We start from the raw sequence: 13,472 nt of genomic DNA on the forward strand, positions 1-13,472 counted from the left end.
GTAACATAAATAACATATGACTGCCGAAAGAGTTATTATCAATACTAGCAGAAATACCCGCCCTCCTTGCAAGTATAACTGCTAGTTCCTCCGGAAGTATATTAGGTCTACGGCCTTTTCTGGTATAGTCTGACATTTCTACAACAATGTACTCATACTTGACATTCAATAATGTTCATCATCCATGAGAAGAGGGATTTTATTGAAATGTTAGTTTAAAAATGAGCTATCATCACAGCATTACATCACAGAGTAGATTTTATTGAAGTATTTCTTTGTAGACACAGTTATCAAAGATAGTGCTTTGCGTTTTCTCTTACAACATTCATGAGATATTCACTAAAGAAAAACAAATATTTTTTTTAAGTTTGTTTTTGATTGTCTCATATTTGAAACTGGCTTCTTTTTGGTAATTTGTAGTGGTTAAATCTGAAACTTACTCCTTTTTGTTTGTAATTTTTATGAGTTAAATGTGAAACATATAGTTTTTGAGGAAATTTCAATTGTTTTAATTATTGCTCAGCCATATAAATACTGCCCAGTTATAAAAAAATTACCCAGTTATGATTGGTGATGATCGGTGCGGTAGTTTCCGAAATCCGAGTTTTGGACGTATACTACGCAAGCTCAATTATAATAAGAAACCAGAATAAATGTTGATGAATGCTTTAAAAATATAATAAAAAATTTCATCTTGTATAAATATATATATATATATATATAAACGTAGCGCCGTCTAAGGGCAAGAGATTAAAAGTATTTTTGAAGTGATGTGGTTATGGAAGCCTAACTTAACTTGTAATTGTATGTAGTGTTTCGGAATAGAAAATTATCAGGTATATATTTTTTCTCATTAGCATAGGTCGTACAATTTGTACTTTTATATGACTGTTGTATGAAACGCTGAGGTTCAATATCAGAATTTTTCAAATTGGTAAGTTTGTTAGTCGTAAATTTCTTAGTTCACTGAAAACTGTCATGGCGTATAGGATATGACGTGTTATTGGTTATTCTGTGCGCAGGTCTGTATTAGTATTTTGTATATCTATATTCCAAATTCTTTTCGCGCGAAGCTCATCCACTTATAGAATATTTGGCTTTTTTTTTAAACAAGAAAACGTGGTTGTAAAGTATATATTATATTTGTATTACATAATTCTCTTTTCTGTATTTCTGACTAAGAATAATATTTTGTTATACAGTATTTTTAGCGGGAAGTTCAGTCAGTTACGTTTTGTTTTGTTTGTTAAAGAAAACGTGGTTTTGAAGCGTGTATGCCAAAAGTTTTACTACTAGTACTAGTATTATGCACTTTCCTAATCAGTGTTTCTAACGAAAGTTTTATAAATTATAATAAAACCCAAGGGATTTAGAAATAAAAATTGTGTTTAAAATAATTACATATATGAAAAGCTGCTGCTTTTATGGAAATAAAATTTCTCCAGAGCAAACAGACACACAATGGAAATCACAAGTTTTTACTCAGGAAAGTTTGGATATTATACATGCTATTTCAAAACCATATTATAATGCATACCACAAACTATTTTTTTCAAGCTAGCACTGCTTTTATTTTCTCTCTATTTTAACAGTACATGTTTGGTGGTTTAAAAAACCTCATGTCATTGTTATCAACTTACAGACAAAAAACTGAAATAAATCATACAAAATGTGGTAGGTACTAAGGTATGGTGAATTATGATATTTTGCTAACTTCACTTATAAAAAGTAACAAAAGTGATCTCAAAAGTGCTGTCAAAAATGAATAAACTAGAGAAGTGTGCTCAAGATTTCTGCCAATGGCAGTGTTGTCTCCCCTTTTACAATACACCAATGGCGGTGTTGTCTTCCTTTATACAATTCACCAATGGCAGAGTTGCCTTCCATTTTACAATACACCAATGGCAGTGTTGTCTCCCTTTTTTATAATACACTGTTGCCAATGTTGTCTTCCTTTTTACAATACACTGATGGCAGTGTTGTCTCCCTTTTTAGAATACACCAGTGCTAGTGTTGTCTTCCTTTTAACGATACACCAATATCAGTGTTGTCTGCCTTTTTACATGCTTTCCAGAGTCCATCAACAAATAGTTCACAGTCTCTCTGCAAAACTGCAACAACTAGCAGTAACAGTTTAAAAATCATATCAATTTGGCATCATCTTTCCTGATTATTTCACTATCAATCAGGGTTTTCAATAAGATTTCAGACTTAGGGGTTAAATACCCGTAGGTGTCAAATTTTGAGGGTGGACACTTAAATTATTATAGTGACTAAATTTTTGCAAAGCCCCCTGTAACAATTATGCCTTGTCTTTATATCATAGTGATACTGTAGTTTTGGATCTGTTCAATGTATATATATATGTACATGCATGTTTGTGACATTATAGTGGTAAAAAATGAAGAAATTGTTGTCCGTGACATTGTGATGTAATCTGACAATTACACACGTTGAAATTGGTTAAAATCATCAGTTTCCTTAAAACAAAAGTGTGTGATCATTATGTAATTATTACAAGTCCAAGTAGACTTCCTTTGGCCAAGCATTAAGCTGCTTACAGAAATGAAACAATAAAAGCTCACAATCAGTTATCAGTCATTTTATAAACAAGCTACTTGATAATCCATTTAAAGTCGTGTGTTCCTTTTGATTGCAAACTTTGTAGGTATAAAGGTTGGACTAATCAGATGTGACCACTTAACAGGTCACCCGCTGGACAGCTTACCCACGAATATACAAATCAATCCAATAGCTCTCTCATTTCATTGATAGCTGTATGGCAAAGTTCGTTGCATAGAAGAAAACCACATGAAATCCATGAGGTCAGCTATTATTTATATGGGTCAAGCCAATATCTCATGTATACTGTGTACATGTACCCACCTCAAAACATTTGTTTGATATTGGTGATTACTAGAGTTAACTATAGCATTCAAAATTGGAACACAAAATGTGTTTTTTCTACCTTTCTTTCATGCACATGAACCAAAATTTCTGTGCATAAATGTGTGTATATATATATATATATATATTTATATGACACAAATTTTGTGAGTGAACTCCACTTCAAAAATGTGCACCTGAAGTACTCATGGCTGTAGATTATTGGGCATGCTGGTCAGTGTTGGTAGTGAAAATGAGAAATACGAGTGCCTAGCAAAGAACCCTGTGGTACATCACTTATAACATTAATGCTCTGTGACTTTATCCCTCTAAGAACAACCTCATACCACCAACACCTGTGGTATTTTCAGGTAAAACCTATTTCCTGACTAGAATTTGAAACCCAAACCCACAAATAACAGCAGATATGTTCAAGAAATAAGGAGACTATCCTTTGATAAGCATAGTTTCCATATTAAGTTGACTTTGAAATGGGCAGCAACTGCCTATTAGAGAAACACCTGTAGCAATATGTTGGTGACTGTACATCTACCTATGAAGCACAAGTGTGTATGATGAAAGACTTTCATCTTTTGTCTTCAGGAAAGTAGATTGTATAGTCACCAACATATTTCTACAGGTGTTTCTCTAATAGGCCATTTCACAGTCAATTCAAATAAGGGGATTGTTAATAGTAGATAACTTGACTGACTTCATTTAAATATAAAACAGTGAATCTGGACAAATGTCAATAAATAAACAAAATCTTTATTATGACAAACAAACTGAAAACACATATATATGTATGGAATGACATTCACTTCTACTAGGCTGTGTTTAGTTCCCCAGCTTTCTCTCCCTTGGGTGTGTTTAGTTCCCTAGCTTCCCCTCCCTCAGATGTGTTTATTTTAACAACTTCCTCTCCCTCAGATGTGTTTATTTCAACAACTTCCTCTCTCTCAGATGTGTTTGGCTCCACAGCGTCCTCTCTCTGTGGTGTGTTCAGTTCCACAGCTTCCTCTTCCTCGGTTGTATCTGGCTCCACAGCTTCCTCTCCCTCAGATGTGTTTAGTTCGATAGCTTCCTCTCCATTGGGTGTATTTAGCTCTACAGCTTCCTATCCCTCTGGTGTATTTAGCTCTACAGCTTCCTATCCCTTTGGTGTATTTAGCTCTACAGCTTCCTCTCCATTGGGTGTATTTAGCTCTACAGCTTCCTATCCCTCTGGTGTATTTAGCTCTACAGTTTCCTATCCCTCTGGTGTATTTAGCTCCACAGCTTCCTCTCCTTCGGGATTAATTTCCACAAAAGTAAAACAACAGTTTTCTTGAAATAATTCTTCACTTGACAACATCCTAGTAGAAGCTAGCTAAAGAAAGCCACCTGAATGCAACAGATAAACTCGCTTTCTTTTGTCTGGTTAACAGAGTCACCTTGTGGTGTTCATTTTCCTACTGTATTAGTTGGCTATACTTAGAAATTATATGTTATTGCAGTATCCTCTCGTGCCAAATAGACATTATACAGTATAGAAAACAAAGAAATAAGGCAACCCCACTGGTTTTCTGAGTTGCACGTTGCTGCAACTACAGCATGGTAACTAAATAACCAAAAGTTTTTAAAATCTGTATACCACTAAAGTGAGTTAAAAACACATGCCCGAATATCAAACTCCTGATCCATCTATTTGCTCTTTGCCTACCACAACAGATGCAGTCTTAAGGTTATCTGGTACCTTATAAAAGCTTTCTTTAAGTCCAGATCCTCAGCATGACTTGTATATGTTGATAATTATGCAACTTGAGGTTAAGATTTTAAACTCACTGAAATTTATGCATCCTTTTTCAGGATGCATAAAGCAACTAAAATATATTTTCTTTTGTTGTTTGTTTTTTAATTTTATTTTAATTAAAATAAATGATGGTTTTATAAACGTAGAATTTTAGAAAGGTATCTATACCTGGCATTTTTTGTTCTTGACAGGACATCTGTGAGAGTGAGCCACCATAAAAATGTTGTATTTAGAAGACTATCTTGAAAGTGAGTATTTTTTATTTAATAAATATGTAAGTTAATTTGACTGATTCAATAATAATAGTATTGTAAATAAAAGGTTTTATTTTTCATTAGCATTGTTTGATTACATTCACATTATGAAGTAGATTATACTTAGAATAGTATTGTTTACGGATTATGTCCATTGTATAGCTAATGTTCCACAGCTACCTTATACCTTTTTTAAGGAAAAGTCTTGTGGCAGTAACATCTTTTGATCAGTATTGATTGTGTTCCCTCTTTGTGTCTTTTATTTTAGAAAATATAATATTGTTTTAGTCCAAGTTCAATTTAAAAACCTTTTAAGAAGGTGGTGTCCAGTAAGTTTTGTTATCTGTATGATGTTCAACAGTAACACTAAATTTAAAGCATCGCTGGCTCATTGTGTTATAACACTTTAATTAAGTTAAAAATTCCTACATACTGGAGATAACATTTTGTACTTTTTCAGTGATTGAACATCTGCCACAAGAACTACGAGATAGATTCACAGAGATTCGAGAGATGGACCTCCAAGTTCAAAGTAAGGAAGGGTTCAATGTTAAGAAAGACATAAGGAAATTTACAAAAAAAATAAATGTTTTTTGATTTATCAGTGTTATTGGTTACAAAATATAAGAGTGAACAAGTATGAAGAAATTAGTAAACCTTCATATCAGATGGTTCTTGTTGCAGTATTTACAGTTTATTAATATCTGCAATTTACAAAAGTAGTGTCAGTTTGACAGCAAATAAGTCTATTTGAACATGTTTCCTTTTATTGTGTAGATGGAATGGACAGCCTCGAAGAACAGGTTAAACAGTTCTTTCCTAATGCCAAGAAACTAAAACCAGATCAAAGAGATGCAGAGTATGAAAAGATTAGAGAGGTAGGTATTGTTTCTATTCCTCAAATGAAATATGAAGAAAATTTATTCACGTACAGCAAGATCTTGTTTTCCATATTTTGTTTCAACATTTTTCTTGGTTTTTGTTATTTTTAATTATTAGTGATTATGGATAATTTATAAAGTCTCATTTGAAGAAGATAAAGATCAGTGAATCCAAACATTATTTTCCTTCCAGCTTGCAATTAGTAGCAAGTTACTGTACACACAACAAAAATTACAGTAATTGGAAAATGTTTCCAAACAGATAAACATCACACTAAACATTGAGCTACTGTAAAGCACAACAAACATGAAACAGTGAGCAACTCTGTAGTACAACAAACATCAAAGTAAACAGTGAGCTACTTTGTACTACCACAAACCTTAAAGTAAACAGTGAACTACTCCAATGGAAGAAACAAAGTAAACAATGAGCAACTCTGTAGTACAACAAACATGAATGTAAACAGTGAGCTACTCTGTAGTACAACAAACATTAAAGTAAACAATGAAATCCTGTGTAGTACAATGAGCTACTCCAGTACAACAAATAAAGCAAACTCTTACTGGTAAGATGCCCAAAAAGTTGCAGTTCAAAGAAAAGTATTTGAAATGTAGAGAATAGTCCATATATGTTTTATATATGTCAGCATTGTACCTAAGTACACAATATTTTATGTGCTTATCACTGTTACATTTTACTTTGTCACCATTGTACATAGTAAACAATATTTTATTTGCTCTTCATTGTTGTAAGTTCACAGTTTTCCTTTGTCACCATTGTACATAGTAAACAATATTTTACTTACTCTTCATTGTTGTAAGTTAACAGTTTTCCTTTGTCACCATTGTACATAGTAAACGATATTTTATTTCCTCTTCATTGTTGTAAGTTAACAGTTTTCCTTTGTCACCATTGTACATAGTAAACGATATTTTATTTCCTCTTCATTGTTGTAAATTAACAGTTTTCCTTTGTCAATATTGTACATTGTAAACAATATTTTATTTGCTCTTCGTTGTTGTAAGTTAACAGTTTTCCTTTGTCACCATTGTACATAGTAAACGATATTTTATTTACTTTTCATTGTTATAAGTTAACAGTTTTTCCTTTGTCAATATTTTATTCTATGTTAGCCTTGTTTGGAGTAACATAATACAAATTCTTGAATGAGTCATTTCATAGAAAAGAAATTGATGCTGTAAAAATATCCATTGAAGTCATTATTTTCCCATTACATTAAAGCTTTTATGATGTGTTGAATAGAAACTAGAAATTTAGAATCTTTAATATTTCTGTACACTCAGTTGTTATTTTTTTGCAGGATTATTACAAGGCCCTGGAAGATGCAGATGAGAAAGTTCAAATAGCAAACCAGATGTATGACTTGGTTAGCATGTTATTAGAATTGTACTTTATTATAACACTTTGGTAGGTAACAGAAAACCTGTACCATGTTCAGCTGAGAATTGTTTCAAACAAAGTTAACAACAACAAAAATTGTGAATTTAAATGCTTTTTTTATGGACTTAAAAAGATTTAATGTTTGGCTTTTTTTAATTTATTTGTAATAAAGTCAGTTGTTAAACATTTCATAGGTGGACAGATACTTAAGAAGATTGGATCAAGAGCTTCAGAAATTTAAAATGGAATTAGAAGCAGATAACCCAGGAATTACAGAAGTTTTAGAAAAAAGTGGGTTTTTAACAGCAACATTTTGTTTACTATTAGCAGACTCTTAATCTTAAAAACTCGTAAACAGGCTTAAATAAAGTCTGTTTTATAGATTTGTGCTTTTATGCAAAAAATTTAAAGAATGAAAAATCAAATTTGTAAAAGCTTATAAAGGTTATATACTAAATAATAATCTAAACATATTATTATGTCTATATTAAAACTTTGTATACATTTAAATTAACTTTTGAGGCTTTCCAGTCTTTAATTATAGCTACCTTACATACAAGTTTGATAAAACTTCTAAAAAACAATTTATCAGTACTATATTTAAACTGTTGCAAAGGTCTTAGGATGAGGACAATGATGTCTATAGACTGTTAGTTATATTAGGCATTTTTTTATTCTCACCATTGCAACAAATGTTATCCCAAATGTCTGGCTAATAAGGTGTGATGATTAAGTATGTTTTGTGTATGGCTTGTAACAAACATGATGATTAAGTGTGTTTTATGTATGGCTTGTAACAAACACATGATGATTAAGTATGTTTTATGTATGGCTTGTAACAAACACATGATGATTAAGTAATGTTTTATGTGTGGCTTGTGACAAACATGATGATTAAGTGTGTTTTATGTATGGCTAGTAACAAACACATGATGATTAAGTGTGTTTTATGTATTGGCTAGTAACAAACACATGATAATTAAGTGTGTTTTATGTATGGCTAGTAACAAACACATGATAATTGTGTTTTATGTATGGCTAGTAACAAACACATGATAATTGTGTTTTATGTATGGCTAGTAACAAACACGTGATAATTAAGTGTGTTTTATGTATGGCTAGTAACAAACACGTGATAATTAAGTGTGTTTTATGTATGGCTAGTATGATAATTAAGTGTGTTTTATGTCTGGCTAGTAAGGTATGATAATTAAGTATGTTTTATGAATGGCTAGTAACAAACACATGATGATTAAGTATGTTTTAAGAGTGAGTTGTAAGGTGTGACAATAAAGTTTAATGTCTAGCTAGTAAGGTATGATGAGTAAGTATTTCTTATGCCTGACTGTCAGGAGCTATGATTAAATTGTTTTTATTTTTTTAAATCTTTTAGGATCTTTGGAGTTAGATAAACTTCCAAAACTTCAAAACAGTCTAAAGGCAGAAAGTAAGTTTAAACGATGAAAATTAGTATATTGAAGATATTACATGGGTTTTAAAGCTTTCACTGCACTTTGGATTTATGGATAGTGCTCATAATATTTTCATCATTCAGCTCTTTCCCTGGATTCAAGGATACTGTAAAAAAATATTTAGTCAGACTCATGAATACTGTTTAAAATACTACTGAGGTGTTAACATTTTCATCACTCAGCTCTCATCAGACTCATGGATACTGTTTAAAATACTACAAAGTATAATGTTGTTAATTCTTTCATTTCTAACACATCAATTGAACTTACATGAGTTTCTTAAAGCATTACTAAATAGACTTGTTAAGTAAATGAACAAAATCAATAAGAAGTTATAAAGTATATGTGGGTTGGAAGTGGTTACATAGACTTCGATTAATATCAAGCTAAGCAGCATTATGTTGTGATGTAAATGTTAGATGTAGTAATGGGAACCTAACCTTGAGTTATCTAGAAAAAGATTGATAACTTAATGTAGATTGGGGTTAGTAACAAACCTAAGCACTTGTTAAGGGTATTTGTGTACATTGAACTCAAACAGTGTTTATATAGATTGGATTGGTTGATATTTAATATTAACCTAGATCTTTAAGTTAGAAATATTACTGAAAATGATAGATCTTTAGGAAGATTATAAATGTGATTTGTCAAACTAAAAGAACGCAAGCTGAGTGTGGCAGGAGGACAGATCGGTCAACCAGAGAAACGGACACAGTCAGAGAAGGTATTAGCATCTATAGGACACGAAGGGAGCCGGGAAGCAAAAAATACTGGAGGAACTTCATCAAGTCAGTCATCTACATCATCTGTGAGCAGCACTGGAGGAGAAAAAGTGGCAACCTCCCAGTCATCGTTAAGCTACGGTCTTCCGGTTGGTAGTAATGCCATTGCAGCCGCTGCATCCCAAGCAATAGCAGCAACTCAGCAGGTATGACCATTTTAGCTGTTTTCCTGTAAATATCTTTAACCTAAAGAACCATCTGACAGTGGTGATCAAAGTCATAGAATACAAGATATACACAACAAATTCTGTTGTTTAACATATGCTATTATTGACAAGTAAAGCTTGACGATGTTCAGCGACTTCTGAGCAAGGGTGGGTCAATATGCATGTCGTAGACTTTTAACAGTGTTACATTCAAAATTGAATTTTAAACAACTTTTTATCAATGTCTTTCAGTAAACTTTTGACATTCATTTAGGAGGTTCTAGCTATGTAAATGAAATGTTAAAATTGAAAGATGAAAAAAAATATTTTTATACTGAACTTGAAAATCACCTTGCACTCAGACTAACTCAGTAAAGGCTTCATAAACTTTGAGGTAAAACTTTAGTGAAAATACTTTATTAAAACTTTGAATTTGTGTGCACAACAGACTGTAATGTTGTCCAAATGCTTGCCAAATTTCATGAAAATACATTTTATACATTAAAGGGTATGTTATATGTAGTTTTGTGGAGACAAAGTCAGTCGAAATGATTGAGACCATACACAGAGGTAATTGAGAGTTTTGAACTGAGACTGATCACTTTGGTCTACCAGTTTTGTTTTTGTCACTGTTTGATGATGTAGGTCATAAGTGTGGCTATCCATTTTGATCTCCCAGTCTTGCTTTCTTTACTGTTTGGTGCTGTAGGTCAATACACCAGTTATAACATTGAAAGTTAGTTCTTCTTGATTTATATGGTTCTAACTTGAATCAATACACCAGTTATACACATTGAAAGTTAGTTCTTCTTGACTCATATGGTTCTAACTTGAATCAATACACCAGTTATGCACATTGAAAGTTAGTTCTTCTTGATTTATATGGTTCTAACTTGAATCAATACACCAGTTATACACATTAAAAGCTAGTTCTTCTTGATTTATATGGTTCTAACTTGAATCAATACACCAGTTATACACATTAAAAGCTAGTTCTTCTTGATTTATATGGTTCTATCTTGAATCAATACACCAGTTATACACATTAAAAGTTAGTTCTTCTTGATTTATATGGTTCTATCTTGAATTAATTATATGAACAATGCTTCATAGTGTTTTTCTCTACCTACTTTTCCTTTTGCTCCCCAGTGGCGCAGCGGTATGTCTGTGGACTTACACCACTAGAATCCGGGTTTCGATACCCGTGGTGGGCAGAGCACAGATAGCCCATTGTGTAGCTTTGTGCTTAATTACAGACAAAAAAACTTTTCCTTTTTCTTCAGTTTTGCTTTAAATTATGCAAACATAAGTGACTGACATATTGCAAGGTGTATTAGAACTATGACACACAGTTATACTGTAGTAGTAAGTAAATTTTTGTTTCCAGTTTCTGACACACTCTGTTATTGCTATGATCCTAAACATTGTTTCAGCATTTGTTGAAATAGAATTTTGACATGGGCTTAAAAATTTGAATTACCTTTTGTAGCTGACTACTAAGGAATGCAGAAGTAAATTGGAACTTTCAGTCATTTCCATAGTGATACATCATATGTTTGTATGGCTATTGTTGTAATTCTTTGAAATATTTGGAATACACTGGCATCACTTGTAACACACTTCTCATACCAGTCTCAAGCAACTCTACACGCAATACAAACTGTAAATAGATGTCCAGTCCAAGCAGGCTGGTTTGGAACATGCAGGATGAGAAATTTTCATAGTTATAGTGACATGTAGCATGACAGTAATCAAATAGGTATAGTGACATGTAGCATGACAGTATTCCAATAGTTATAGTGACACGTAGCATGACAGTATTCCAATAGTTATAGTGACACATAGCATGACAGTATTCCAATAGTTATAGTGACACATAGCATGACAGTATTCCAATAGTTATAGTGACACGTAGCATGACAGTATTCCAATAGTTATAGTGACACGTAGCATGACAGTATTCCAAGACCTGAAAGTTTGGTTTGTTCAGACATATAAACTTGTGTGTTGTATTCTTACCAAGCAGTTGTCACATTTTATTGAGTAATGTATTGTTACTGTCAAAGGTTAGAGTTCAATACTTTTATATATGTGTATATAAATAATCTAGTGGCTTGGTATATTTCAACATTGACATTCATTACAATGTTTTATTTCCAGATGCAGCAGGGTAGGAGAACAGCTAGTTTAAAAGCCAGCTATGAGGCAATTAACACAGGAACACTTAACCACCTTCCCAATTTAAGTAGAGAATTTACATTGGCAAGTAAAGACATTGGTTCTTTGTCATCAGTTCCAACTGCTCATGAAACTACAAAGAAATCAAAGAAGCAAGTGATTTATTAAATTTTCTTTCTTTTTTTAAAAAATAGTTTGGTGTAATACACAGTGTGGTAAAAACTGTAGTACACGGTGTGTTAAAACTGTAGTTCATGGTGTGATAAAACTGTAGTACATGGTGTGTTAAAAACTTTAGTACACGGTGTGTTAAAAACTGTAGTACACGGTGTGGTAAAATGTACATGATGTGGTAAAAGTGTAATACACGTGTGATAAAACTGTAGTACATGGTGTGGTAAAACTGTAGTACATGGTGTGATAAAACTGTAGTACACGGTGTGTTAAAATGTAGTACACGGTGTGGTAAAAGTGTAATACATGTGTGATAAAACTGTAGTACATGGTGTGTTAAAACTGTAGTACATGGTGTGTTAAAAACTAGTACATGGTGTGATAAAACTGTAGTACACGGTGTGGTAAAAGTGTAATACACGTGTGATAAAACTGTAGTACATGGTGTGTTAAAACTGTAGTACATGGTGTGTTAAAACTGTAGTACATGGTGTGATAAAACTGTAGTACACGGTGTGTTAAAACTGTAGTACATGGTGTGTTAAAAACTAGTACATGGTGTGATAAAACTGTAGTACACGGTGTGGTAAAAGTGTAATGCACGTGTGATAAAACTGTAGTACATGGTGTGATAAAACTGTAGTACACGGTGTGGTAAAATGTAGTACACGGTGTGTTAAAAATGTAGTTCATGGTGTGATAAAACTGTAGTACATGGTGTGGTAAAATGTAGTACACGGTGTGATAAAACTAGTACACGGTGTGTTAAAAATGCAGTTCATGGTGTGCATATAATGTAATACATAATATAGAAAAAATATATAAAATAGTGTGATAAAACTGTAGTACCTGGTGTGATAAAAATGTAGTACCTGGTGTTGTTAAATAATAATCATAATTTAAAGAAGCTTTGCTGCTAAATATAAAAAAATTAGTCCAATAATTACTTTAATTGCAATGCTTGTTACATACATAATTAAATATAGAAAACTAGTGTGGGAACTACTTTAGTTGTAATAATTGTTACACTTATGTAATTAAATATAAAAAAATCAGTGTAAGAATTAATTTAATTGATTTCAGTAATTTTACCTTTTCATAGTTAATAGTTGAAATATATCCTTTCTTTAAAAACTAAAGATTTTATAATGTAACGTGGATGGTACATTGTGGGTTTTTTAAAAATGTAAATTATTACATACCTCAATTGTAAGTATTTACCATTGAATACTAGATTAATCAGAACTATGTTCTAACTACATTGGAGATTTTAAGAGTAAAATGTGTCATAAAGCCTGTTAGTCCTTTCCCCCTGGTTACATCTGTGGTCATGATACAGTAACCTACTAATAAATATATTTAGTTAAAGCCTATTAGTCCTTTCCCCCCTGGTTACAACTGTGGTCATGATAGTGACTTACCACTAGATATACTTATTAGGTTGTCAAGAAATTAATGTAACTTTTTTTTAGATGAAAAAACCCGAACAACTTATATATAAAAAC

General features: G+C 32.2%; 1 protein-coding gene across 2 annotated transcripts in view; it reads left to right on the forward strand.

Moving 5' to 3' along the window:
- The first annotated feature begins 744 nt into the window (after nt 1–744).
- The window catches only part of LOC106462545 (inhibitor of growth protein 3-like), a 15,667-nt gene continuing 2,939 nt past the window's right edge, over nt 745–13,472 (forward strand). Inside the window, exons 1-9 of one of the 2 annotated variants that reach the window (XM_013922480.2) lie at nt 745–836; nt 4,870–4,926; nt 5,393–5,464; nt 5,710–5,810; nt 7,136–7,201; nt 7,410–7,506; nt 8,609–8,662; nt 9,347–9,615; nt 11,776–11,945. In XM_013922480.2, the coding sequence (XP_013777934.1) occupies nt 4,899–4,926; nt 5,393–5,464; nt 5,710–5,810; nt 7,136–7,201; nt 7,410–7,506; nt 8,609–8,662; nt 9,347–9,615; nt 11,776–11,945 (857 nt within the window). In that variant the 5' untranslated portion in view covers nt 745–836; nt 4,870–4,898. Of the gene's footprint in view, nt 935–4,869; nt 4,927–5,392; nt 5,465–5,709; nt 5,811–7,135; nt 7,202–7,409; nt 7,507–8,608; nt 8,663–9,346; nt 9,616–11,775; nt 11,946–13,472 lie in introns of both variants that reach the window. The other variant, XM_013922481.2, reaches the window with a different exon arrangement.

This window comes from Limulus polyphemus, unplaced genomic scaffold (genome assembly GCF_000517525.1).
Source record: "Limulus polyphemus unplaced genomic scaffold, Limulus_polyphemus-2.1.2 Scaffold1195, whole genome shotgun sequence".
Classification (NCBI taxonomy): Eukaryota; Metazoa; Arthropoda; class Merostomata; order Xiphosura; family Limulidae; genus Limulus; species Limulus polyphemus.